At 34.9% G+C, this 26,232-nt stretch overlaps 1 protein-coding gene across 3 annotated transcripts in view; it reads right to left on the bottom strand.

Annotated features, from left to right (window-relative positions):
* CACNA2D1 (calcium voltage-gated channel auxiliary subunit alpha2delta 1) overlaps positions 1-26,232 on the bottom strand; it is a 366,353-nt gene that overhangs the window by 80,677 nt on the left and 259,444 nt on the right. For all 3 annotated transcript variants that reach the window (XM_054631736.2, XM_077179149.1, XM_077179150.1), the window contains exons 8-11: positions 18,746-18,815; positions 17,844-17,894; positions 16,683-16,782; positions 426-584 (exon numbers count right to left, since the gene is read on the bottom strand). In XM_054631736.2, coding sequence (XP_054487711.1) covers positions 426-584; positions 16,683-16,782; positions 17,844-17,894; positions 18,746-18,815 — 380 coding nt within the window. The remainder of the gene's footprint in view (positions 1-425; positions 585-16,682; positions 16,783-17,843; positions 17,895-18,745; positions 18,816-26,232) is intronic.

Here is a 26,232-nt window from a genome sequence, read left to right on the forward strand (position 1 = left end):
AACCATGGTAAAGTATTTATGACTTCTAATAAGTGTGAAATTGTAGGTTAACTAAGCATTGCTAGGAGATGATGTGGTAAAATTAAAATAATAACACAGTAACACAGATCTTTCCATTTTAAAATTAACTGCAAGTCAAGCATTACCACAAGCATGTGTCAACTGTGAATCACATGTTAAATGAAAAACCAGCTGAATGAATGAAGTAAAACAGTACAACAGATTGAAAAGCAAATTAATTCCAATGTCTTAGCAACCTGCTGGGAAACCTGCAAGGAAAAAAACATTGTTGGGATAAATTTACTTGCTAAATATAGGTTTGCACTTGTACCACTTAGTTACACAAAGAAGAAGCATGCAGTGGCCTGCTGAATATTCCAGTTCTCCTTCACTTGCCAGCAGAGAGATCTTGCTTAAATACTTACATTTAGCAGCTGTTCAAAAGCATAGCTAAAGCCTTTTTTGTAATCTGTAATTCCTTTAGCAGAGATTTTATAGACAGCTTCTTTCAGTTTCTTCTTGTTCCTCACATTAGCTTGGACAAGATGATTAAAGCAACTGACATTCTGAGCATTGTTATTAAACTGCAAAATAAATAGAAATAGTATTAAAGACACTTAATTTTCTTTTCTGTGTACTGTAGCAGTAAAGATTTATATTTTCTGGATCTTCATGAGCTAAAGAATGTCAAACCTAGATTTTCATTTCCACTATGCTGAGAGCAACCAGTAGTAATTGGAGAACCCAAAATGAGTCTAAATATTTAAAAAACAGTCATTTGATACTTCACTGTGTGGCAAACCAAAAAAATCTACTCTAGTGGAAAAATTCACACAAATTTTGCTTCAAGTTTACATAAAGAAATAAAACTTAGAAATGCAGAGTTGTGGGGAAAAAAAGAAAACAAACAAACAAACAACAAAAAAAACACCAAAGCATAAAGATAAATTTTACCTTTTTTAACCCCTTGAAAAATACTGGTTGAGTTATCAGGTGACTTCCATATTGCATGAATTAGTTTGGTGTTTTACAATGTAACTTGCAGATCAGACTCAATTGGTATATATAAATTATGGAAAACAAAATACACTCTTGGAAGCACAGGAGAGTACAGTTGCAAGTATGAGAATACTGATGGTAGCAGTAGCAATTTCTGTCTTGAGAAAACACATACTTCTCCTGTCTTACTCACATATCCGTAAAGACTACTCCCTGAAAAGTAATTTCTATGATATTCTGACATTATGTAAAACCATACACAGAAATTTAAGTGCAGAATGTTGTCTGCACAAGTGGAAATCAGTTTAAGGTTGCTTTGAAATTTGTCTCTGTATAAATATACATATATTCATGTGTAGTAAAATACAGACCTCACAATTTACATTTCAACTGAAAGCAGATTATTATGCCTCTTCCTGATTATGGATGTTCTATGAAAGTAAACATAAATGTAATTTTATGCTGTCAACCTGGTGCAAAGCCTTAAAATAACTTAAAAATCAAGCCTCATTGGCTTAAATCTCACTACTGCTAGCTAGTTCAATAGTGCTCTGTACATAAAAGGTAAATAAAGTCACAGGTTTCAATAAATGCTCAACTGCTTAAATATCCAAAATAAATCACTGAGTATCAGGCACAAAGTACAGAGAGAAAAATGCTTTCAGGAGCAAATACCAACCTGTAACTGTACAACACTTATAACAAACAAAACTTAAAAGGATAAGAGGATTAATAATATTAAACCATTTTTAATAATGCCTAGTATTTCAATTCATGTTATTAGGGGGTTACACTGTATCTCCTTAATGTATTCCATATTGTCCAAAAAGGAATATTTTTGGGACCAAAAAAACCCAGCCTGCTTTGCTGCTTAAACAAAACCATGAGATGATCACACAACTGTAACCAGTTCACTCTGCTGCAAAACTCTGACACATGCAATGGTGCTTCCAATTAAAGTTTCTTACAGAAGTAATCAGTAAATCACCTAATGATTATTGGAAACATAAACCATGTGTAAGTGAAAATAGTTATCTTGCTGTGGAATTATTTCAGTTTGCCTCCACCTAAATTTATAGCCATGATAGGATAATTACAGACATAAAGTAATTTTATATAGACAAGGTCTGAAAACCAATTCAAATTGTGAGTTGGAGTAAAAGTACAGAAATTGTATCTGGAAAGTAAAAAATATATCCATTACCTAGTAGGCAACTCTGCCCTACTAAAGTAAATTTTATATATATATATATATATATATGTACTAGATCTATATATATACTATATAGTTTTCACTATATATATATACATATATATACTAGTATATATATGTACTAGACCTATATATATATATACTATATATATAGTTTTCACTATATATATAGTATATATATATAGATCTAGTACATATATATATATCACTAGTATCTATATAATATCACTTCACCAGTGATATTTCAGTGATATTTATATAGAAATTATTTGATGACTTAATATAAAAGAAATCCTAAGTTCAATCCTATGGCCTCAGCATGCCTTGTCTTGGCTAAAAAAACCCAGCAGTTTAGGCATTCAAGTGAAAATTTAGTGACAAAAGAAAATTTCTCCCTGGGATGTCACTAACATTAAACTGCCAATCATAGTCACTTGCTAGCAGTCCTGCAAATATATCAGGATAATTATTTCTAAGAAGGTCAGGACATATCCAGCACATGGATTGGTAATTATGGCTATTGAAATGATTTTTAAAATATTTTAAGGAATACTGGTGCAAACTGTACAGGCAGCTGACAGGGAAACTGCTATACTGCACTTCCACCCTAAACTGCATGGCACTGTACTCACACACTCTGGAAAGTGAACAAAGGGTCAGACCAAAGCATCTGCATCTGTAGATGCACAAATGCTGATGTAAAATGAAGGAGAGAAATGACACATTTGTAGCATGGAGACCTACAGCAACCAAAGTCTGCAAATGCTGTGATTTAATTAAGCAAATGTATGAGCCAGCTGTTTGCAGAGACATCAGCCCACATTAATGTTAATGCCAGTCAGAAAGGCAGAGGAGCAGAGTTTGTGATTGGATGAAGGAATCATAGATGGAACAGCAATCCTCCAGAATGAGCATTTCCCTGTTTGCTAGGAGATGAAGGCAAAGTTCAAATCTGACTGATGAAATGCTGATGAAGAGGGAAAGAAAATTCAGGGGTGAATTTAATTAATCTAAACTCCAGGAAAGTATTGAAGTAATGGAAGGATTTCAACTGTAAAACAGAATATCCTTAAAACTGACTTTCTACATGTGGCAAACACCAGGACCATTCAAAACTCAGCCATACTGAGCCAGCTTTTAGTTATGCTCATATGAAACATAATAGCATAGTGGCACTATTAGTTTTTGCACATTAAGATTTTTAAAAATTTGCATATCTTAATTTACAAGCCAAAATAACTCCTGTAACCCTTTATTGATTACTGGTCACATTGTCTGACCCCTAAGTACCATAATAATTCTTATTTCAGCTGACAAGATTTCTTGAAAACATAATCACTTAGTATTTAACTCAAGAAAGAACATTAAAGCTCTCAAAAACCAGAGCCATTTCAGAAAGTCCATGTTCTTACAAAATCAAATCCTATCAAAGGTGTAAAATTAAGGTAATTACAACCCATACCTTATTCAACAAAGTACTCTCAGTGTATCTATGTGAAATATGTCATTTGGGTATTTATCAGCCTGGCATTCCCCCTAACTATTGCAGTAAATATAAACATATGCAACAAAAGTGCTATCAGAAAAAAGGAAATAAATGGATTTTTTAATGTTGTCATGGGCTCAGTGATTCATTTACAAAACAAAATATGACATTTAGAGGCAAACCATTCAATTGTTCAAATGTAAAGTCACCCTACAGAGTCTGTCACCACCAATGACAGCTTCTATTTTTTCAAGTATATGAAAATCTTATTCCTTATCTAAGCTAAAATAAGAGAGGCTTGCAGCAACACAGTTGTAAATCAAGGAAAACGGGATAACCTTGAGCTTTTTATTTTAAAGCTTCATGAAGTATTAATATAATTAAATCTGTCTTGTAATTATACCTGCAAGGTATAGGATCCAGATGCAGTTTCCACTGGATTATTTCTCACTACCCCATTTATTTATATCCTATTGCATTCTCCACCTCTGGGATGTCCCAGAACAATCCTCTGCTCTGAGGAGATGAAGACCTTCTCCTCACAGGTTTGGGCAGGAATAACTAACCCTGCTACTGGGGCATAAAAAGTCTCAAGAGAACTCAATCTCATTGACCTCAGACCACCAGTACAATCTCTGGCCAAATATGGGGCAACTCAATAACCTGGAAGACAAGAAAACCAATTCAACTCTACATGAAAGTCCAAATGAAGGGCTTTGAGCCTAACGCTGCTTGAACTTGGCATTCTGGAGAAGGTCTGAAACAGAAATACTAATCTGACAGTCTTACAAGGACTTGATCTTCTGATTCACAGAAGGATCAACTTGTGAAAACCAAGTGAAAAAAACCAGGGAAAAATTACACAGAAGTGCAGCCAAAGATTTAAATTTAAATGCTTGGGACCTTTCCCCTCCCTTGGGTAGCTCCCCTGCACTATGGGCTCCTCCAGCCCATGGACCTCTGCAATCCAAGTGCCCCACGAGCTGAACTTGCAGAAAATAGGAGGCTGTCATTCTGAAAACTTCTAATTCCAAAATTGTTACTTATGTCTTGCTAAAAGCCTCCTCTTTTTCATGATCTCGACCTGGAAATCCTTCTAATTAAATTACTAAAATTGCTACCACAACATGAGGTTTTTAGGGAATTCAAGGGAAGTAAAACAGAAATATTGATTTATTTCCTGTATCTGTTCCACTTTGTGGATATGCAGATCAAAGAATGAATAACAAGACCCTACAGACAGGTGTTTTCATTCAATAAGGCAAAAGAAGGGAAGGTAAGAAAGAAAAAGAAACCTGGAGAAAGCATCTGAAATGAATGAAAAAAGTATAAGAATTCAGCATGAACTCTGTGATTCAGTCTGAAAATAACAAAATCTTCTGTAAATCATCTCATCACTGCAAAATGCAAAACCAAACGCCAATAAATCGAAAACTTCAAAAAAAGTTTTCAAGTTTTAGTCACTAGGTGGCACTAAAACAAAAAGAGTTGAACTGGTCTTAAAAGGACCATGAAATGTGGAATTTTACATTTCTGGTGGAGGGCATTGGTGCTTTCTGTAACTAGCATAGAATTTTCATTTCAACTAAAACAATAAAAAAAATCGTGTTCTAAATGTTTGAAAAATCACTAATATTAAAATCTAAACTTCTTCCTTAAAGGAAAAATTCCACATCTTGAACACAAGAGGTTCTGACTTTAGGAGGACGAAAATTACGGAAAAGCTGTAAACCAGCCTACTTCCTAAATGTCTTTCTGTGCCTCCAAAATCTGTAGAAGTGATAACACAACAAAACTTCAGATTTTCCCAATTATCCTTACCTACTGCCTCCCTTTTCTGTCAGTTTGTTTACTGACATACATTGATTCAACATATCATGTTTAATCAGAATCTTCTGGAATTGCATTTGTAAGTTAATAATAAAATTTAAAAAAAAACAAAAAAACAAATCAAACCCAAAAAACAAACAAACAAATAATTCAAAACCAAAACCAAACCAAATAAAAATAGCCTAAACCGACAAACAAAAAAACCCAAACAAAACCCAAAACCCAACAAAATCCTAGGAAAATCTCCCTTTCCAAAAACTTCTGACATGAAATGAGAACCTGACTTAAACTGCATGAAACTGGTGCATTTTTAAACATTCATTAATGCTTGTCTTCTATAGAAAATAATATAAACTTGAACCAGGCATCAATTTCTACACTTAAACTTTCTATAGAAATAAAACAAATTTAAAATACCAAAATCCCAACAGATTAGTAAATCAATAACATCATTCCAGGAAAACTGAAGGTTGAGAAAAATATAATGACTTTGCTAAAGCCTTATTCATACTCCTGCTGCTGACTTTCAATGTGCTGAGGTTTGTTTTGTTGCTATGCTACTTCTACCTCGTGGCTAAATCAGCTTGGTGACCCAGTTGTATCCATATGTATTAAATGAGCAATAGTGAAATAGATCTGATTTCACCAGGCTTTCATTTTGTAGCTAAATCCGGCTTTGTCATTTTTTTTTCCATTTTTTTTTTCCCCTGCTGCTTTAGGCTTGGTAATAGGATTTCAGGGTTAATCCCAAGAATAACTGAATCTTGAATAAGGCCAGTTAGAATCTGTATTTGAGCCGTGAGAAGACATTATAAATATTTATCAGAACTCATTTAGAGAATAGCATGAAGGCAATTTGCCAAGTTTTATTCCCATGTAAATTCTCAGTACACAGAAAATCTGAGGTAGTTCAAGCAATTAAGGTTTGTAATTTGACATGAGAGAAAATAATATGTGATATCAAAGTTCACCATTCATATCTTGCTATAGAATAACTAATTTCTCTCATTCTATGACTTATGTACAGACAGTCTTCAGTACAATCCTACAGATACATGGTAGAGAAGATATAAGAAACTTATTCTAGTACTGAGAAGGAGAACATCTGCATTTGTTAAATTGTATTTCAAGTATTGATTGATTGAAATATTGAAACAATATTAGGATTAAATGCCAATTTGCAGTGCTGGTATTCCCTGAGATTTAAAATCTATCACATTTCTTTTCACTGTTAAACATGTAGGTGTACATCATACACCAGAATTAGCAGAATTCAACAACAATAAAACTGTTAGATCAATAAAAAGCTGTTGAAAAAAATATTGCAGAATAACATAAGATAAATATTTGGGAAAAGACCAAACACGAGGCCAAAGTGTGCTCTCAGTCAGCTTTTTTAACCTTTACAAGCAATATTATTATCTGCACATAAATCAATGCAAAGCTCCCACTAAGTACCCCAGGATTAATGTTTAGACCATAAACTATGATGCTGCACTGCCAATCTCAGAGTTACAACACAGAACGTCAGTGCAGGCTTAAAGATGAATTTCCTTAGCAAGATGAAATTTATGGTCTTTTTATGCTGCTGTGGCTAAGTTAGCATGTATTATTTACTTGAAATCCCGTGTTTCTGACTTCTACTGAAAAATTCAGTACTGTAAACTCCATCATCTCCCAGGGAAAGCTGGCTGATCTGAACGACAGCCCTGCAGCTCTGCAGCCTGCCCTCCATGGCACTGCTCCCCAGATCCATGGGGAAGAGAGCTGTAACAGGAAGAAACTTCCCAGAAAATTATTTAGTAGACATTTTCTTGTTATCACTTGACAGGGAGAATCTTCATTCAGTCAAATTCAACTTGTCTAAAACATGAAGCACCCTTGCCATAAAGATGGATCATGAGAATATATCAATCTGGAAGGGATCCATAAGGATCAAGTCTAACTCTCTGCTCCATGCAGGACTACCAAACACTAAACCACAGGACTAAGAGCATTGTCCAGACACTCCTTGAACTCTGACAGGCTTGGAGTAATGACCAATTCCCAGGGGAGCCTGTTCCAGTGTCAGACCACCCTCCCCGGGAAGAACTTTTTCCTAATATCCACACTGAACTTCCCTGACATTCCTCATGTCCCCTCACTGGTCATCAGAGAGAAAGTTTTAACTATTAAACTGTTACCTATAGATTCTCCTGATATGTGAGGTTGCTCCTCAGGGTATGAATGTTTAATTAGTGCAAGAAGTCACAAGACAGACACATATTTTAGCATTTTAGCATCGGCTCACAAGGCAGAGGGACAGCAGGGGGCTGCAGAATCTCCTCTGCATTCTCACATCTTGACTCCCATGTGCCTGCTCCCCTTGTAGGGCAGAGCTCTGTGCCTGGCTGGGCAGGTGCCTGGAGTTCCAGGGCAGTGAGGAGGCTGCAGCAGCACAGTGCTGACATGGGGGATGCTGCTAAGGCAGGCAGTGAGAGACAGGAGGGAAAAGTGTGAGTCTTGAAAGTGGGAGACTGAGAACTCCATCGGTATTTCATTCATGCTTTGCCTAAGTTAGGAGATCCTTCAAATTCCAAACCAAGACACTGCCACACAAAATGATTGCCTAACAAATAGATGACTGTCATAGAAAGTATGTTTTTAAAAGGCAGATCACTGAACAAACAGCCTCCACCTTGTCTCAAAACTTCAGGGCAGCCTGCATTTTCTTCTTTTTTCACTAACATGGTGAGTCATTCTCCAGAAGAATCACTAAAGCCAGCCCAGCCCAGCCTCTTCTGAACTGGTAAGGAATGAGTTTATTGTTAAGAAATCATTCTCCCATACAAATTTTAATGATATTGTCACAACACTTCCTGATAATAGTTTCCTAGTTGGAAAGCTGACTCAGAAATGCATTTTTGGTCCAGCATCTGACATGCCATAAAACATCCCAAGATCAATGATATGTCTGACAAAGCAGGGGCCTCTTTAGTAAAATTTGTGATTTGCTGAAGATTAAGAAACTGGAAGGATTCAATGATTTATTAGCCAGGGGAACCATGAGGTAGAGTTATCAAATAATTTTATATACCACTAAACTACACATTTTAAATACTACTTTTTATAAACTACTTTTTATACTCTACTCATTTTAAATATTACTAATGTACTAGAGAGCTCAGATTTATTCTGGAAATCACAGACCCCCCCCATGCCATGTGTTGTTAGAAGTCTGACTCCCTGACATTTGACAGCTATAAAAGGAGACAATAAAAATGTGTATTGATGCCCAAAGCAATCCCTCAAAGTAGGAATGGAGGTGACTTTTCTAGTCATCTGGAGCTGTCAGCTATATGGTACTGTAATAAATGTACAACATCCAGCAACATCCCTGCTCCTGACATCCTAATGTAGAATCTGAGCTTCTAATTTCCACTCCCTTTGGCTCTTCATGCACTCAAGCAAACTATTCCCTAGAATTAATGCCTTGTGACAGATACAAAATGAAACAGATCATGTTTTTATATTTTTACTATTCCTTTTCCAAATTTTTCTATGGTTTTTGTATTTTTTTTTACTATCTTATATCCATTTTGAACATTTTCTTTCTACAGCAAGCTAAAGTTACAGTTAATACTGTAACGTGCATTTCAGGTTTGCACAGGACTTAGTATGGAATATTTAAGAGAAGAACCCTTAATCAGAGTAAGGAGATGGATTTAATTGTTTTGGAGAGGAAAAATTTGTGTAAAACAGAGCTGCTGCTCCTAGAGGTCTCTAAGAGTGAAACTCATATGTGTGCTCACACGAATGCTTTACATTTGTTTGTGTTACCTGTGGGGAAATAAATAAATAAATAAATAAATAAATAAATAAATAAATAAATATTTGTGTGTGTTTGTGTGATATATAGATTAGATATATAGATATATAGATATATAGATATATAGATATATAGATATATAGATATATAGATATATAGATATATGTGTGTGTGTATAGACATATATTTATGTATTTATGTGTATATACATGTGCTCCATGTATATTGGCCCAGTTGGGCAGACATTTAGTAGGATACATGGCACAGAGCTGCAGCAGGCTCAGCTCCCTTGGGGTGTTGAATCTGGCATGATATGCTTTCCCTAGCAGGTAAATTAATAGATGTATAAACAAACAAATTCCAGAATTCAGATGGCTTGGGTATTAATTTGTAATTCTAAAAGAAAAATAAAGCTTCTAAATGTTTGTCAAGTTTATTTGTAGCTATGCAAGGCTCAGTTTAAATGAGAAATTAAGAGAAAAGCTGTTGAATCACATTCTTTCTTTCTAAATCCTGCAGCTATATATCAGGTATGTCCAGATGGTCTTTGAATAAAAACATGAGTAGCTTCTGTGTGGGATCTGTCTGGCTGGAGTGTTACAAAGGCTTTGTAGCTTGTGCACAGTTCAGAGGTGAATGTGGCAACTTGGCTTCTGGTCTGAGCTGTAATTCTCAGAGAGAAAAAAACTGACATGATTTTTATGTTATATTGTTTTTTAAACACGGACATTACTATTTTAAGCCAGATATTCTAGAGGAAATGCAAGCAAGTACCACAAGGAATATCATTACTGGGATGGAAAAGTAACACTTCATTTTCACCTCTCTGTCACAGACTATTCTGTACTTGTCTGCTTTATGTGAGCATTTGCCATTTGGTCTTGTTGCACAGACAGTATTGTAGGGCTTGTTAAAATGAAGTTAACAAGAAATTTTTACTTACACTAAGGATAAGAGAAACCTTAACTACTGAATGTGTCTTTTGCTAGATAGAGATGGAAAAACTGTGAAGTAGACAGAGAAAAGAAAAGAAAAAAAAAAAGGAATTGGAATGTATTCCCTGTTTGCAATAATGAAAGCTTTGCAATATTTACTATTTTGAATATTTGTACCACATAAGGGTCATGAAGTACTTGCCAGTCCGTTACTAACTAGGGTGGATGATGAACAGCTACTTGGGACAAATATTTAAGTTGGCAGGACAAAACAAAGAGAAAAAAACCAAAAAACCAAAAAAACAACTAATCAAAGTCTTTACATATTCTTGATTTCAGGCTAAAAGGGGCAGTGAGACACTCCAATTTGACCTCTTGCATACTGTCTCACCACCCACCTACCACTGGTTATTAAAATTCCCTTGGCTACTTCTGCAATAAACCATGACAAATACATTTAGTGGTAGATGTTTTCTTAAAATGCATCTTCCAGAAAGGCATTAAATATTGATATGAAGAATCTTTCCTTGGAATTTTAAAGGCATTAAATTTATTTGGCGTCAAGTCATGCTTTTTGAAGTGTTTTTACCTGACAGGTTTGAGAACCTGTGGATAAAAGAGTTTCCCCAGCAACAGCACTCCTCATCTGTGATGACACCAGTCATTAGATTATTTATTTCTGTACCCCAGAACAACCAAAAAAAGAGCTCAAATTCTGTGAGTTTGAGAGCATGTCTAAAACTCAGCTTCTCAGATGATGCACTCAGGTGTGTGAGAAGATGCTCTCTAAGCCAAGCAATCACCTGTAAAACATTTTCAGTCCTCAGAGAAGACACCTACAATATTTTTGTAATATCTGAGCCAATAATTTTTGTGTTAAATTACTGAAATGTTCCACGCATATGTAACAGTATTCAGCTACAGCAAAAGGGTCATACAGTAAAAATCTGAGTTCAAACACTTATAATTTGCCTTCCAGGAGAGAAAGTGAACCATCAATCCATACATTATTTAGACAAAAAGTTGTCTCTAGCCATGTCACTGAAGCTGTACAAGCATTTCTAGTTCATCATGTCAGATGAAGACTGCAAGAAGCTCAAGTCCTAGTGATCCCTCACTTTTTCTTTTTCTTGAAAAAAACTCTGTAATTTCCTTTCCTGAGGATCAGGGTCCCACTGAAGCCAATTTCATTCCAAAAAAGTCAGCTAAGATAATACTCCCCCTACCCTAATATTCTTCTCAACTCCATCCCTATCAACTTTCCCCCTGAAAAACTTCCAACAGATCTTCACTGACTCCTTTCTTGACTTTCCTTTTAGAAAGTAAAAAGAAACATAATTCTACAAGTAGATAAGTATTCCATGACACTCTTTATACTACTGTAATTCCTACTACTAAAAATAAATCTCTTTCCAACTTCTTAATAATCCCTTGGTTTCCATAATTTCCAAATTTTCTCCAATTTTATTTGCAGAATACTCACCTTCATTACATTTGCTCAACCTGTCCTCCAGATATATTTCCCCTACATTTATTTCCATAGATACATAGCCTTTCTCTACCTGTGATTATTAGCAAGGTAGAAATTGAATACAAGATTTTGATCATAACTTCTCTAAGATTTTTTTAACCCTGCACCTACAGTGCTTATTAAATATAACTGTATGAAAAAACCACATTTAAAAAAACCACTTGCTCCTTGAATATGGAAGATGCAAGATAATGAATGATAATTCCATTAAGGAATGCTAATGATTTTCCATTAAGGAACATTGCTACCAAGATGTGTTTATCTGCAGCTATCATTGCTCCCCTTTTCTTGAAAATGAACCATTCAATTTAAGAGCAACTGAAAGGTCAGTCAGCTGGGTTGCTGTTAAGAGAATCAGGAAGCTCAATGCTCAGACCTCAACTTGCTTTTTACCACTTTTCAGTGACTAGTAAAAATCACCAAATCATGTCCCCTGACAAAAAACCCCAAACTAATTACAAGTATTTGTTTACTGTCTCACACAGCTATGATGCTGAGGAGCCTGCACACTTAATTGCAGCTACTGTGACTCATTACCTGAAATTCTTCAGGATTAAAGCACTAAGAGAGGCTCTTATGCAGACATATTTATTGTAGAGGGAACCTGATTGACTATCTAGATTTTTGTCAAATAATGAAAAAGATGGCAGGCATCTTCATATTTTCTCCTTAGTATTGTCCATTAAGGAAAATGAGAAATTAAGAATCAAAGTACATTGGCAGAAACCTTTGTACACGAGTCCTTCTCATTTCCTCTAGATCCACCAACACAAATACTTCAGTTCCACTGATGCCATGATCATGTTTAATTTCTCCCTCAAGTAGTGATGTTGTTTGAAAAAAACTTAGCACTACTGAACTTTTCTGGTTCAAAATTCAAAAACACAGAAAAAAAGCCTGTTATACCATTTGAATACGCAATTTAATTTCACATCTACTAAAAATGTTACATTGAAATAATAAAGGAAACAAAGTTTAAGTTATTTTTATATAAAACTCCAGGTTTTTGCCAACCAAACAGAAGTACACCCCTACAAACCTAAAATTTCTAGCAAAGATTGTATAAGCCTGACATGCTACCTGGCTCTAGAATCTACCATCCTCTTCCCTCCACTAGGACTTCAAGTTAAGGTTTTCATTCATGGCATGTTATTTAATTTTTAAAATAAACTTAAGAAAGTAGTTCCCAGAAGGAAGGAACATCTCCCTGTACTTAAGATAATACAGGTGCAATATGAACTGCAGAATACAGGATGGATCATGTAGCAGAAAGGGAAAGGAGCCTTTTGACATATTGAAAACAGTTTTAAAAAACTTTCTTTTCCCTCTGTTAGCACATTTAAATATTTTAATTAGCATGGTGTAAAGATTTTACCAGCTTAGGAGTAAGAGAGACAAACAGGTTTGCAAACAATGAGCTCTGGAATTACATGGAAAACTTCTATTAAAAATCAGTGGGAAAAGAGATGCATCATCCACAGATTTTTTTTTTTATCCCCAACAATAACTTCATAGGCTGGATGCACAGTTTTTTCTTTGAAACCAACTCATGTAGAAATCACTTTCCCTCTGAGTTTACTCAATGTGCAGAACTGCACAAGAGCAGGAGATGAGCTTTTAATTTTCCCAGAATATGATTCTGTTCTATCTCATATGCTCTTGACATTTAATTTCCAGTTCCTAAGCAGTAAACACTAGTTTGGAGTTTTACAAAGGCCAAGTGAATTTAAAAAGTACAGCAGCTCCTGACCTTTAACACATCTGTTGCTGTTAGGGAGGTTTCTCCTTTGTGTGGTTTTCTGCACCTCTGCAGATTTGAAATACATTTCTCCTGCCCACTACCCACAATCACAAATTATACTCTCTGTGTCAACATCTGAAACCAAGTCACTAAATCAGGACGTGCTGGGATGGAATTGCTGCCCCCATCATCGACTGCTCGCTGCTATCAAAGCCTCTAACCGGATTAGTGGGAAAACAGCTGTATTACTCATCCATTTAAACCCTTGCAAACAGCAGGTTTTCTCCCTGCAACAAAGCACAGCACTTCAGATAAGGAACATGCAAATCCCAAAGGAAACTATGATGTATTAACCCCTGGCTGTCCTTTTACAATTAACAGTTCATTCAAGCTTTCTTTCCCTGGAAATAAATGCAGGAATGTCACTGTGATATTTTATGAAAAATCCCTTCACCAGGATTTCTTCTCCTGGGGAGATGAGAAGCCTCAGCTTCTCCATGTTTTGCTGCTTTGGAATGTGATTTGGAGAACTGTTTACTCGGCATGTGAATTATTTTATTTTAATGACCAATCACAGCCAGCTGTGTCAGACTCTGAGTCTGTCACGGGTTTTTATTATCATTCTTGTTTTAGCCTTCTGTCTGTATCCTTTCTCTTTCTATTGTATAGTTTTAGTATATAATTTCTTTTAATATAATATAATATCATAAAATAATAAATCAGCCTTCTGAGAACTTGGAGTCAAATTCTCATCTCTCACCTCATCCTGGGGACCTCACAACACCACACAGGAACTACATTTATTCAGTAGAACTAATTTTTTTACCACATCTACTTTAAGCTTTTTTTCTCTAGGATTTCCTCATATACAAGGCACAGTTCACTAAATCATCCTGTCACTTTTAAGAAGTGATTGACATGAGCTTAAATCCATGTCTTTCAGTTGTGGGCATGAATCATCATGCATATGGGCTTTGTGGGACAACATCTTGGCAGAGGTTAGCAGTGAAACAGCTCTCTAGTTAACTCAAAACCCCAGACCAAAGGCTCCATGGTTATTAAAGCTAACAAGCCATAAAACAAATGTCACATTTTAAGCCAAAAGATCCATGAGGGAAAGAAAAGTTGTGTTAGTTAGTGTTAGTGTTCGTGTAACCATATGCTAATGCTGTATTAACTTAAAATTTTCACCTAGCTTTTTGGACTTTTTGATTAGCCTATGTCTTATGCTGGGATGCTACAGGAGAAAATGTTCTTAAGCAAAAAACATGCAATATATTGAATAATTTTTCAAAAAATATTGAATAAATCTGCATTTATTTCACCTAGAACAAAATGTTTAAGTTGTTTTTTTGCCTGTTGAGTTTACTAAGAAAGTACTGGAGCTGGACTTTAGATAGCCCTACTCCATTACGGAATATTTTGTCAATCAAGATTGTAGAATTTGTCAATAAAATCGTAGAATCATTTATGTTGAAAAATCATTCATAAAGCATCTGAATATATGAAAACATAGGTTATATCAAAGTAATTATAATACTGAAAAGTTTTAATAAGGACAATTTTAAATTATAAGGGAACAACATCAAATAGCACTTTATGAAAATTGAGAGATGCCATGTTCTATTATGCACATTTCTGAGATTGCTGCCCTCCACTGATGATGAAAACAACATGAGCAAAATGCCACTTTTGATTCTGCAATCAAATTTCTGATGTGAACCTCTAAAGTTCATTCAAAAGGAAAAAATGGCCCCTATATATTGTAAATAACAAATCCCTGAGGAAATATACTGTAGAAAATATTGAGGGTTTCTGGTCCTTTTTTTGACACAAATCCCAACCTTGAGGCCTCATTAGAATAATAGTGACCCTTAGCTAATAAAATACAGCCTAAGGAAGGCTTAGCATTAAGCTACACTCTTTCTGGTCATCTTGGAGCAAATGGAACAAAAGAGTTTGGAAATATGTGTAAATCAAGAGGTAGCAGGGGTCCAGATTTTCCAGCAGTGAAAGCTGGCACAGCTCTGCTGAACACAGTAATCAATTTCCATCAGTTTAGATTACAAGCTTTTTTTTTTTTTTTGTATAAATTGGTGAAACTAAGAAGATTTCAACTCCCCAATGCCATCATTACAGAGAAGCTTATTTCCTTTAATAACAATAATTTTAAAAAATCAGGGTTTGTTTTTGTTTTTTTTTTTTCACTGCAATTCAGAATTGCAAGGAAAATGGTCTTATCCACTATTAAAAACTTTAACAAATGAAGTACCATTGAGAATAAACACTTATCTGCTCCTTGCAGAAAGTTCTAGCTAGACTGTGAGAAAACCATGAAGCAATAAGTAGTTTTAAAAAAGATTTCTTTCAGTTAGATTTCAGGTCTTTCTCCCTCAGGCTGGGTACAACAGGAACCTGCAAGTTGAAAATTATCTCCAAAATCATTCCAGCTAGTCAACATTGAGGCTGTCTCTTGTTGTTAAGAATATGCCAGTGTTCTCATCTTAAATCCATAGAATCAAAAATCTACCACTGAATAGCTTAATAAAAAAAAAATTAAAAAGCTTTTCCCAAGGCTAGAACATGACATCCAAGGTATTCCAGGTATTCTCCTGAAAATGGAAAATTTACCATACCTTCTTCATAGATTCTTCCCTCTATTTTATTATTTACTATGAGAAAAAATATTTTGCCACCCATCAAGTGGCAAAGAACTGTAAAACTTCTCAGAAACATTTCTTGGACAGGTCAGATATATGGCTCCACATCTACTGTCATTATCCATCAAAGAACATGAGCAATCCAAATATCTTCTGTGTAGAAAATCTGGGAAGCAGCAATTATTTCAAGAGAATTTGCATATAACAATCTAATGGGAGAGATTTCATACAGACCATAAAATTATACTGGAAAGGAGAATTTGACTATGCAGCTGTTTATTTAAATTACTTTTGCCCTTCACTTAAATGTATATGCAATATCAAATCTAGGACATTCCTTTTATTTTATAAAAAACAAATACAATATATTTTAAGTCTCTTTGCAGCTTAACATTCAAGTATCTCCCATCTGGTGTTAAAAATAGTTTGCTTTTGGCTTTGTTGACAATGCAAATTTTGTGGAAAGAACAGATACTCACTGAAACTACATTCACAAAGTCATCATCAGACAAGGTCTCCAACATCTCAATGACCGACGTGCGGATCAGCTTCAATGTCAACCCACTGACACTCCCACTCCTAAAAAAATTCACAATAGAAAAGGTGAATTCATCAACAAATATGTAAAGCATAAAAAAGAAAATACAGAGCACCCACCTAAGCATTAACATTTTCAACTTATTCCTGATTTTTCCAACTCATCATTAGTGTTATTAAACTATTTCTAATTATTAAAGTAAGTCCAGAACTGGCATACAAAGTCCCAGTCCTGTGCCTCAGATGACATCATAATCCTACATCCTTTACTCATTTCCTTTTCATGAAATCTGAGTTTAACACCTTCAACCAATGCATTATCTAAACATTTTATACTCCTACACTCAGATTTACAGCTCTGGATTTCCAGAGACGCCAATGACAGCTTCTTTGATTCAAGGCAAAACCTAAGCTGAAGTGAAGAAATAATAAATGTTGATAAAACTCACTGCTGATATGAAAGCACTTCACCACGTGTGAAAGCATTAAATGCAAATTCTGTGCCTGGGAAGCTTTTCAGCATAAAGCAATCTGACACATCAGGTTCAATGCTCTCTTCAGTCCCTCAACTTTGCCTACACCACAGAAGCCTTGCTGAGGCAGACAGCAAGTTTTTTATGCATTTCTTTGCTTGCTTTCTAGCAACTTTGTATAGTAACTAAACCTGGCAATTTTTAAATCTGTACTGTAAAACACACAAAGTCCACATACATTCTTATCTGTCAGGTGCATTAAATCATTGTCACATCTATTGTAATGCTTCTAGTCATTTGTTTTTAGGTTTGTGCTTTAGAACAAAACTTGGCACACACATGAGAAATATTCACTTGATTGCTGCAGTAATTAATAAGTTGGAAACAGAAAAATATTGAAGTGATTTAAATAAACATTTCCTTGCCTACAGTTTAAATAACTTTCATGTTTAGTTTAGGCTTTTTGGAACTATTTTCTATTATGTATTTATTTTGCTTATACCAAGATTTTTGAAGCTTGCACACAAGACCCCTTTATTCCCTCTCTGTTTTTCAGCATACAGAGATTTGTTCAATGTATCAAGGTACTTCTACCCCACTAATGTCAATATTCAGACATTAAACACTTACGCATCCACTAAAATTAGCATGTCCTTGGGAGATGCTGCTCCTTGGATATACCTGAAAGAAATAAATGGCATGAATTACACAAATTTGCATAAACATTTTTTTTGTGTGTGATGGAAGACACTCTAGGATCTCTAAACACAAAACAGCTGAACCAATGACATCCTCCTGTTGTAACTAGTACAAAACCCATGTGTTGTTTTTTAACCCATGTGTGTGTTATTTCCTCTCTTGCTGTGTCTCCAAGGTAAATCTAAGTCTAAACCACATTGGGGCAGGCTGGACATAGGATATACAAATCAAAATTCACTGTTTTAACACAACTGAAAAACAGGAATGCTGTTTCATAGCTACAGATCTTGATGACAGATGAATTATTACTCAGTCCAGCTTAGGCAGAAATACTTAGTCCTTTAGAAAGAAAATATGTCTGACTAGATCCAAGTATCAATGTGCTTTATGTCTTGAGAGGGTAGCATTAAAAAAACATGAGAAGTAATTCCACCTCTCTCTCGTCTTTTACACATCTAGTGATTTTATTGCTGGTCTAAACCACTGAGGCATATTTTTAAATATTTGCAAAAATCTAGAAGAATTGTTCAGTCTAATATTCAGGATTATAATTGATTTTGACACAAATCAGTTTTTAACTGTCTTACACCTACTTGATAGCTATCCTCCTATGAAAAGTCTATGTAATCCAATAGTAAAACAACTATAGTGGATATTGCATAACAAGGAGTATAATCTGAAAATTTTTTATTTAGAAAAACTAACAAGAAAAAGAAAATAATATCTAAAATAAATACCATTACAAACATGCAGAAAAATATTTTTAGAGTAATATCTAGAGAGTAAGTGATGTAAATATATATATCTACTAAACCTTTATAAAGAAAGCTTACCATGGTCTTCTGCGTACATCATACAGATCAATTTTGTTAGGAGTTCGACTTTTATCTACCCATGGGGAAGCTAAAAAGAAAAAAAAATGTATGGAATAATATAAAACTTTATCTCAAGTATTTTAATTACAACAATGTAATGAATCAGTATTTCAGACTTTTCACTACATAAATATCAACATTTCATATGAATTAAAAAGAGTCTGTGTTTGTTTTATATGTTGTTGAAATACCTAGACATCCTTATGCACATTACCACATAACACAATGCAATAAAACTATGTATGTGTGTATGTAAATGTATGTAAATGCAATGTATATGTATATGTATATGTGTGTGTATGGCCAAGTGTGTTGAAGAAACAGGTACTGACTATAACTGACCACTGATTTCAATGGAACAAAAAACTCAACCAAAACACTTCAGATAATGAAACAACTTTTTTAACAACAATTTATTTAATTAAAAAAAAAAAGTTAATTATTGCTGTATATAATAATGGTATCTCAGTTATGAGCCTAAATAATTGTTCACTGACTCAAGAGCTTTACCTAAAAATGTGTATTAGAAAAGGAACATGAAAATAGCATATCCTCTGAAAAAAAAAGAGATGTAAATATTTATGCCTCTGTAAAGAAAATGCTAAAAAATTATGACCTTTCTCAAGTGTTTAATCTAGGCTTTACCATAATTTTCATCAAGGGCAGGAATTATTTCCTTACTGGAAAGTAAAATGACCCTTTCAAAACCATGTGACAGCTTAACGAACACAAATAAAAATGTGAAAAGCTACGGGGAATGAGATAATGTTCCACAATTTGTTCTCTCACAGTATGCCAAAAGCCTTGGGGGTGCTATTTCCTGCCATCAATCATTTTCCTGTCTAGGAAATAAAGAAAGATATAGGCAGCTCCAGGATTCTTCCTGAAAAATAATATATCTAAGACAAAATGGGAGATTTATATCTTCACCCATGAATATAAAAGAAGCCATCAGCTTTGAGCAGCTGCCTATTTTTGATTTTACTAAATGAATCATTTCCTAAGAGACCAAACCATGATCTGGCCTATCACTTACTGGAACCTTTAAGCTGACTGTAGCCCACGTTTAGCAGTACACATTTAGCAGCCACAGAGAACACTGTGTATGGTTGCACACCAGAAGAAACACAAAATCTATACCAGTATTGTCTATGATTTCAGACTAGACAACCTAAGAGGACCTTCAGGACCTGACAGGATAAAAGTATTTGAAATTTTCAGAAAGGAGAGAATTTCATTTTTTGAGATGGATAAATGTTAAAAGTCTAACTTAAGCATCATTATTTAGACATGCACAGGTTAAATTCACCAGTAATTTATGAGCCTACAAAGTTAGCACATGTTCAATGATGGATTTTTTTTTTGTCTCTGTCCAGGCTATCCTTTCCATAGAAATTCCATCTGAAAATCCATCTTTCAGATATGTTCCCTGAGACTTGCAAAATCTTCGTGGAATGTTTTCATTTCAGCTTATTTTATGAGTGGTTTAGGTAAAATAGCAAAAATAAATCAAGATATTGACCGAGGCTGCCATATCTTTGCCAAAACTTCCAGTCAATTCAGTGACATTCAGTAAAAAGGCTGTGCCCTACCAAATATGCTCCTTTTAATTGACACATACCTTGGACAGCCTTCATAAACAGAGAATTATCTCAATTTATGATCTGGATTTATTTCAAAACAACAGAGAAAATTCAATTTACACTGGTAATGTTATTTTATTTCACAGTAAACTCCCAAAGTGCATTCTGTAAAGCAAAAGGATGGTGGTTCAAAGAGAGTTTGAAGGCAGGAGCTGAAGAAGAGCATTTCTAACATCATCCTCATGTAGTGCTGTGACAGCAAATGCTGGCAGAGGTACTCATTTAAAACTGAGCAAATGTTCTACAGGCAGAATGACAGAATGGCCCTTTAGCTTACATAAATTATCTACTGAAAACCATCACAGGAACATTTAGCTAGAATTCATCTGATATCACAATCTTCACGTCTTACTTTAAACTACAGGGTAATTTTTCTAAGTCTAAACTAACATTTACAGAAATATGGGTTAAGGTTTCATTTTAGCTGTGCAGCAGAAGTCCATGAGAAATAATTCAGCTGCTTTTCTCTGCAAAACTTGAGGGCTACAAATACATGTTAATGTAACACCACCTGAGAGGTAAGCACATCATATCTTTAAGGCCAACACCAGTTCTCCAAACAAAGTCCTTCAGAACCAGGGCCTTTAGACCAAACAGCATATTGCAAATCTTTCAGAAACATGAAGAGGCAAAATTTACACTGACTTAAACACCTAATAGCAAAATCTGAAATGCCTGAAACTTTCCCTAGTATTTCTAAAAGCACCAAATGATTGGATGACAGCACTTGAGGGATTTTTAACTGAGATTTTTAATCTCAACACATTTAAAAATTCCTTTTCTTTGGTTTTGTTTTTTAAATATGGAGAGGATGCTCAAAACTTCTGGTTGAGACAGTAAAATGAAGGATGCAAAGACAATTTTTTCCAAACTGATCTACAGCAGAATTCCTTTGGTAAAACCTTGAGCTGCTAAAGCTGGACTCAGCTCTACCATAGCTTTTCAGTAACAGCCTGGATTGCAGTGAGGCCCAAACTGTCTCTTTTTGAATACATCTACATTATTAGCAGGTTAAAAAGAACAATGGAGAGGAAGCCATTCACGAGAACTAGGCTAAAAACTCTAATAACAGTACAATTACACACAAAATAAAATGAGCAGAAGCCACTCAGCACACTACTTACAGCCTGTCTGCTCCCTCTGGAGATTATGAATGAGATTGTGAATGGTAACACAGCTTTTGTTTGGGGTAGATAGACACACTGGTGAGCACAACAACTAAATCTGACTTTTTGCTCATTAGCATGGCTCTTGCAGTGCCCACAGTCCTGGAATGACTGTCAGCAGCTTCAGGGAGATCTGGAGAAGGTCTTTAAAAATATTATTTATTACCATGCTGTTAAACCACTATTTCCTGTGTCACGGGTCAATAAGTTTTGTTTTCCTAATAAATATATTATTTTCTTTCCAGAAAAAATATAACAAGCTTCTACATGCTTTAGTTTCAATGACTGCACAATTTATCACAGCATATTAATGGCTGCTGGGTCATACACTAATTAAGATATATAATGTATAATGAGAAAATTTGTTCTATTGATCTTTCTGATGGTTTCTACAACAATTTACAGAATCCAGTAGAAAGTGGCTGCAAGGCTCTGGCTCTGCACAACATAAATAAGGACTCAGCCCTTAGTATCTGAAATTTCATTCACAGCAAAGTGCTGAATTCCCTCTCCAACCTCAGGAATTAACATGACTAAATTACCCATTCCTCCTAGTCTCTATCTGGAATAACACTTTTAATTTTAGATGGCTTTGAATGGCCTGAAATGTATTCACTGGTTTTAGTAACATTCTGAGTATTTATGGACATTGTTGAAATTGTTTTTAGTAGGAAACTGAAATTCCCTTATGATGTTTGATCTCCAGTGATCAATTTTGACTTATTCTGATTTAATATTTTTTAAACAACCTTTTTAAAACACGATAAATACTTTCCATGCAAAAATAACATAAGTATGCATTAATAATTATGCAGGAAATAATTAGAAGGGATGGAGACCAATGAAAGAGATATGCTGCTTTTTTGGTCCATATACAGAAAACACTATAAAGCCATTTGGGGAAACTGGCTTATATCTTACTGACAAAAGCTATTTTGTGCTCTAAAATAAAAGCAATATGAAAACCACAAAAAATATTATTCCAATTCCCCCTCAAAAACTTCAATTGATCAAGGATTTTGAGATTTACAGTTTTGTTTATATAACCTATTGTTTAATACATTTTTATAAGGTTGTTTGGAACCTGGTTAACCAATATCTTCAAGAAATCAGCCTCATCACGGTTCATTGTTGCATATGAGCATCTTTGAACTATGTCAGCACTGCACAGTTCTCTGGTGCATACATCAGGCTTTATTCATGTTCCCTTTTGATGATTTTCCTGTTTGGCATGTGGATAGATTTGATACTTTATAAATTATTCATTAAGTTTGATATCCCTCCCACTTCTGTTTGCATTATTGAGATACAAGGACTGGCTAAAATTCAAGCAAGAGCAAGCCATGTTTTTCTGTTATTTCTGCACTTTTAGAGTAGAAATCCTCAGGTTTGTTGGTTACAAGCAGAACCAATTAATGCACTATAGAGGCTGTCACAGGGTAGAGCCTAAATGAAAATATTTGTTAGGAAAGGAAGACCTGGCTACAACCTCCCATTCTGAATTCATGAGATGATTCCAGAGGCATAGGTGAGTGTCATGAGAGAAAATCTCCTGAAAGTTCTGCCCTGTTCTACTGGTTAGGTATGCATGTGCAAGGAACAGAGAGGCAGAGATGAATTGTTACAGCTTTACATCCCTTTACATTATTAAGACATTTGAGAAAAAAAGGCTAAAAGGTGATATTAAGATAAGTAACAAACACCAATTATCAAATCTCAGAGTGTATGATTTTATTTTGACTCAAGCTCCAAATTTTATCTTGCAATCTCTCAAATTAACCTTCATGTGGATATTCAAAACAATCAAAACCATGGATTATTCAATTCCCTGAACAAGATTCAGCAAAGCCTTCCTCAGATGGAGCAAAGCTATAAGATACAGCATATAATTTGCTGATATTTCATAATTCTTTTAGTGAATTTATGTGAAAAAACCTGTTTTCAGATATGTGATAGCCTGGTCTATTTGAGAAATGTAATACTCCTCAATATTCTACTCAGAAAGAAGTCATTTGAATTTCAGTGTAGCAGCACCACTTTTGTAGAATTCCTTAGCTGTTTCTCAGTAAAAGGTGAGACATGGTAACTAAAAATAAGAAACAGCCATAACTTTAAAGCCCCTAACATTAATAATCATAAAGTGTTTTCCTGAATAAAGTATTCAAGATATCTATATAATAATGATGCCTTGGATTAATTCTGGTTGGTATCATCCTCCCAAGAGAGAGATTGTTACTGACCAGCTCTGTGCTACCACACCAGATGTTCAGTCAGGACTGAATGCAGCCATTCCCTTGTGATTTTATGTTCTTAGTGACTGAAATTGCCAAGACCTTAAAATGTGTTCAGGTTAAATCTATCTAAGTTATACAGGCCTGTGCAATATCTTCTGCAACAATACAGAAAAGAGAGGATAATAATTGTGAGGTTTTTTAGAGTGTATTACCCAGGTGATAATGGGTCATTATGTTATGGGCAATACTGAACTCAGTTTTATCAAAAATCAGTTAAGCAAAGATTTGATATGGGAATAGTCCATACACAAACAAATCTACTGATTTTTGGTCCCTATGTACCTCAACACCCAAGAGCTATCAGAATGTGCAATACATGCTGCAGGCTCCCACTTCATATTAACCTCTTTCTGTTATCTTATTTCAGAGGCAAACATTTCTCTTTCTGCATGTATAAACTGAATTTCATCCTAAATGTGTTGTTTGCATTAGTTTCACCTGGACTAGCGACCATGTCCCAAAGAGGGCTGGAGTATCACAACTTGAGAAGAAGAAGAAGAAGAAGCAACAAGCTGTTTTGTTGGCTGTGCAGTGGTTTCCTTTTTTCTCCTATAAAAGTAAATTCTGGAGATTTAAATCTCCAGATTTAAATCTCCATAAAGACACAAAGATGGCATGAATTTCAGCATGAAGGCATGGTGACCTGCAGTATGTAATTTCATTAACTCCCTAGAAATAGCAGGTTATCCTGTAACTCGGTGGATCTGCCTGTGTAACTGCAAAATTCAGCACATCAGTTTTGAAAAATGAGCCATAACTGAACTCACTGTAAGATTTTTCATATCATGAAACGAGGTTGTAGTGAAGTGGGTGTCAATCTCTTCTCTCAAGTAACAAGGGACCAGGATGAAACAGCCTCAGGTTGTGCCAGGGGAGATTTAGATGGGATATTAGCAAAAATTTCTTGCCAGAAAGGGTTGTGAAGCATTGATACATGCAGTGCAGGGCAGTGGCAGTCATCATCCCTAGAAGTTAAAAAAAGATGTGTGGATGTGGCATTTGAGGACACGGTTTAGTGGTAAAGGTGGTGGTGCTGTGCTGATGGTTACACTTGATGATCTTAAAGGCATTTTCCACCAAAAATTCTATGAGGAGTATGGTTAGATCCAAATCATGTCAGTTCCTGTTCCTCCCTCCCAGATTTCAAAGGAAAAAAAAGGAAAAAAAAAAAGTGAACAACACTCAAAGAGGCTTATTTCTATGAAAAAGCAGAAGTATCTGCCTCACACACACTAATTGCACTAATTGATAATTTATAAGCTGCATTACCAGGAAAGTGTTTGTGGTTTTACTTTGTTTGTCTACTTTAAAGGCTCCTTTAAATGTTGAGCTGTTAACAGGAACTAACAGCTATAAAATATAAAACCTTTTGCAAAAAAAAAAAAAAAAAGTGACATTCTCAGTTTTGCAAGGCTTTTGATTCATTTTCTATGGATTTTTTCGGCTTTCCAGTCTCTCAGTACCTGCTTCAGTAATTACTTTCTCTGGAGAGTTCAATATCATGGCCACAACACTATTGCTTGCCATTAATTGCTAACACAAGAGCAGCTGTGCACAGCAAGTTCATTTTGAGAGATACCATTTTATTTTATTAGAAATTGATTTTTAAAGCTCTTCTATTATTAATTTGTCTAAGCAGGGAAAGCTCTAGTAGCTAAGTGAAACTCGATTCACTAACATCTGGAAACAGGTTAAGGGTTGGTTTTTTGGGGTTTTTTGGGTTTTGTTTTTTTTTTTTTAATTGGTTTTTTGTTTGGGATTTTAAAAATGAAAGATAAGAGATAATCCTTATTCAGATAGCTCTGTTCTATCTATATTTTTAATCCAAAATTTTGAAGACTTTAGGGAAAAGATTATTTTTCTGGAAAATCATCACTGAAGTGCTGCTTTCTTTATGTATTTATTTTTCCATTTAATACCTCATCAGCTCAAATTCCACAGGAACACCCTAGTAAAATACTGGCACAAACAATGCAAAGAGATTTTTTTTCTTATTAATTAAAATTTCTGTCATATTATTCCTACTTGTTATATAGAGAAACAAAGGAAGACTAAGCAGAAGGCAAGGTTATGGTAAAGAAAAGGAAGAATGCAACAGTTCTTTTCACTGTACTCTTTAGTACTGATATGACAAACATCCAGAGGAGATTACCAGACCTGCTGATATTTAAACTGAATTTAAATATGAGTTAACATAAATGCACACTCAGTACTAAAAAAATTGTTGCTATGCATACCCCTGGCTTCACCACCTAACCTTCAGAGGATCACTGAAGAAGCCATTTTATCTCTCTATACCTGTTTCTTTTATCTGCAAAATGAGGAAAAAAATGATGTTTTTA

This window comes from Agelaius phoeniceus, chromosome 5, assembly GCF_051311805.1.
Source record: "Agelaius phoeniceus isolate bAgePho1 chromosome 5, bAgePho1.hap1, whole genome shotgun sequence".
Lineage (NCBI taxonomy): Eukaryota > Metazoa > Chordata > Aves > Passeriformes > Icteridae > Agelaius > Agelaius phoeniceus.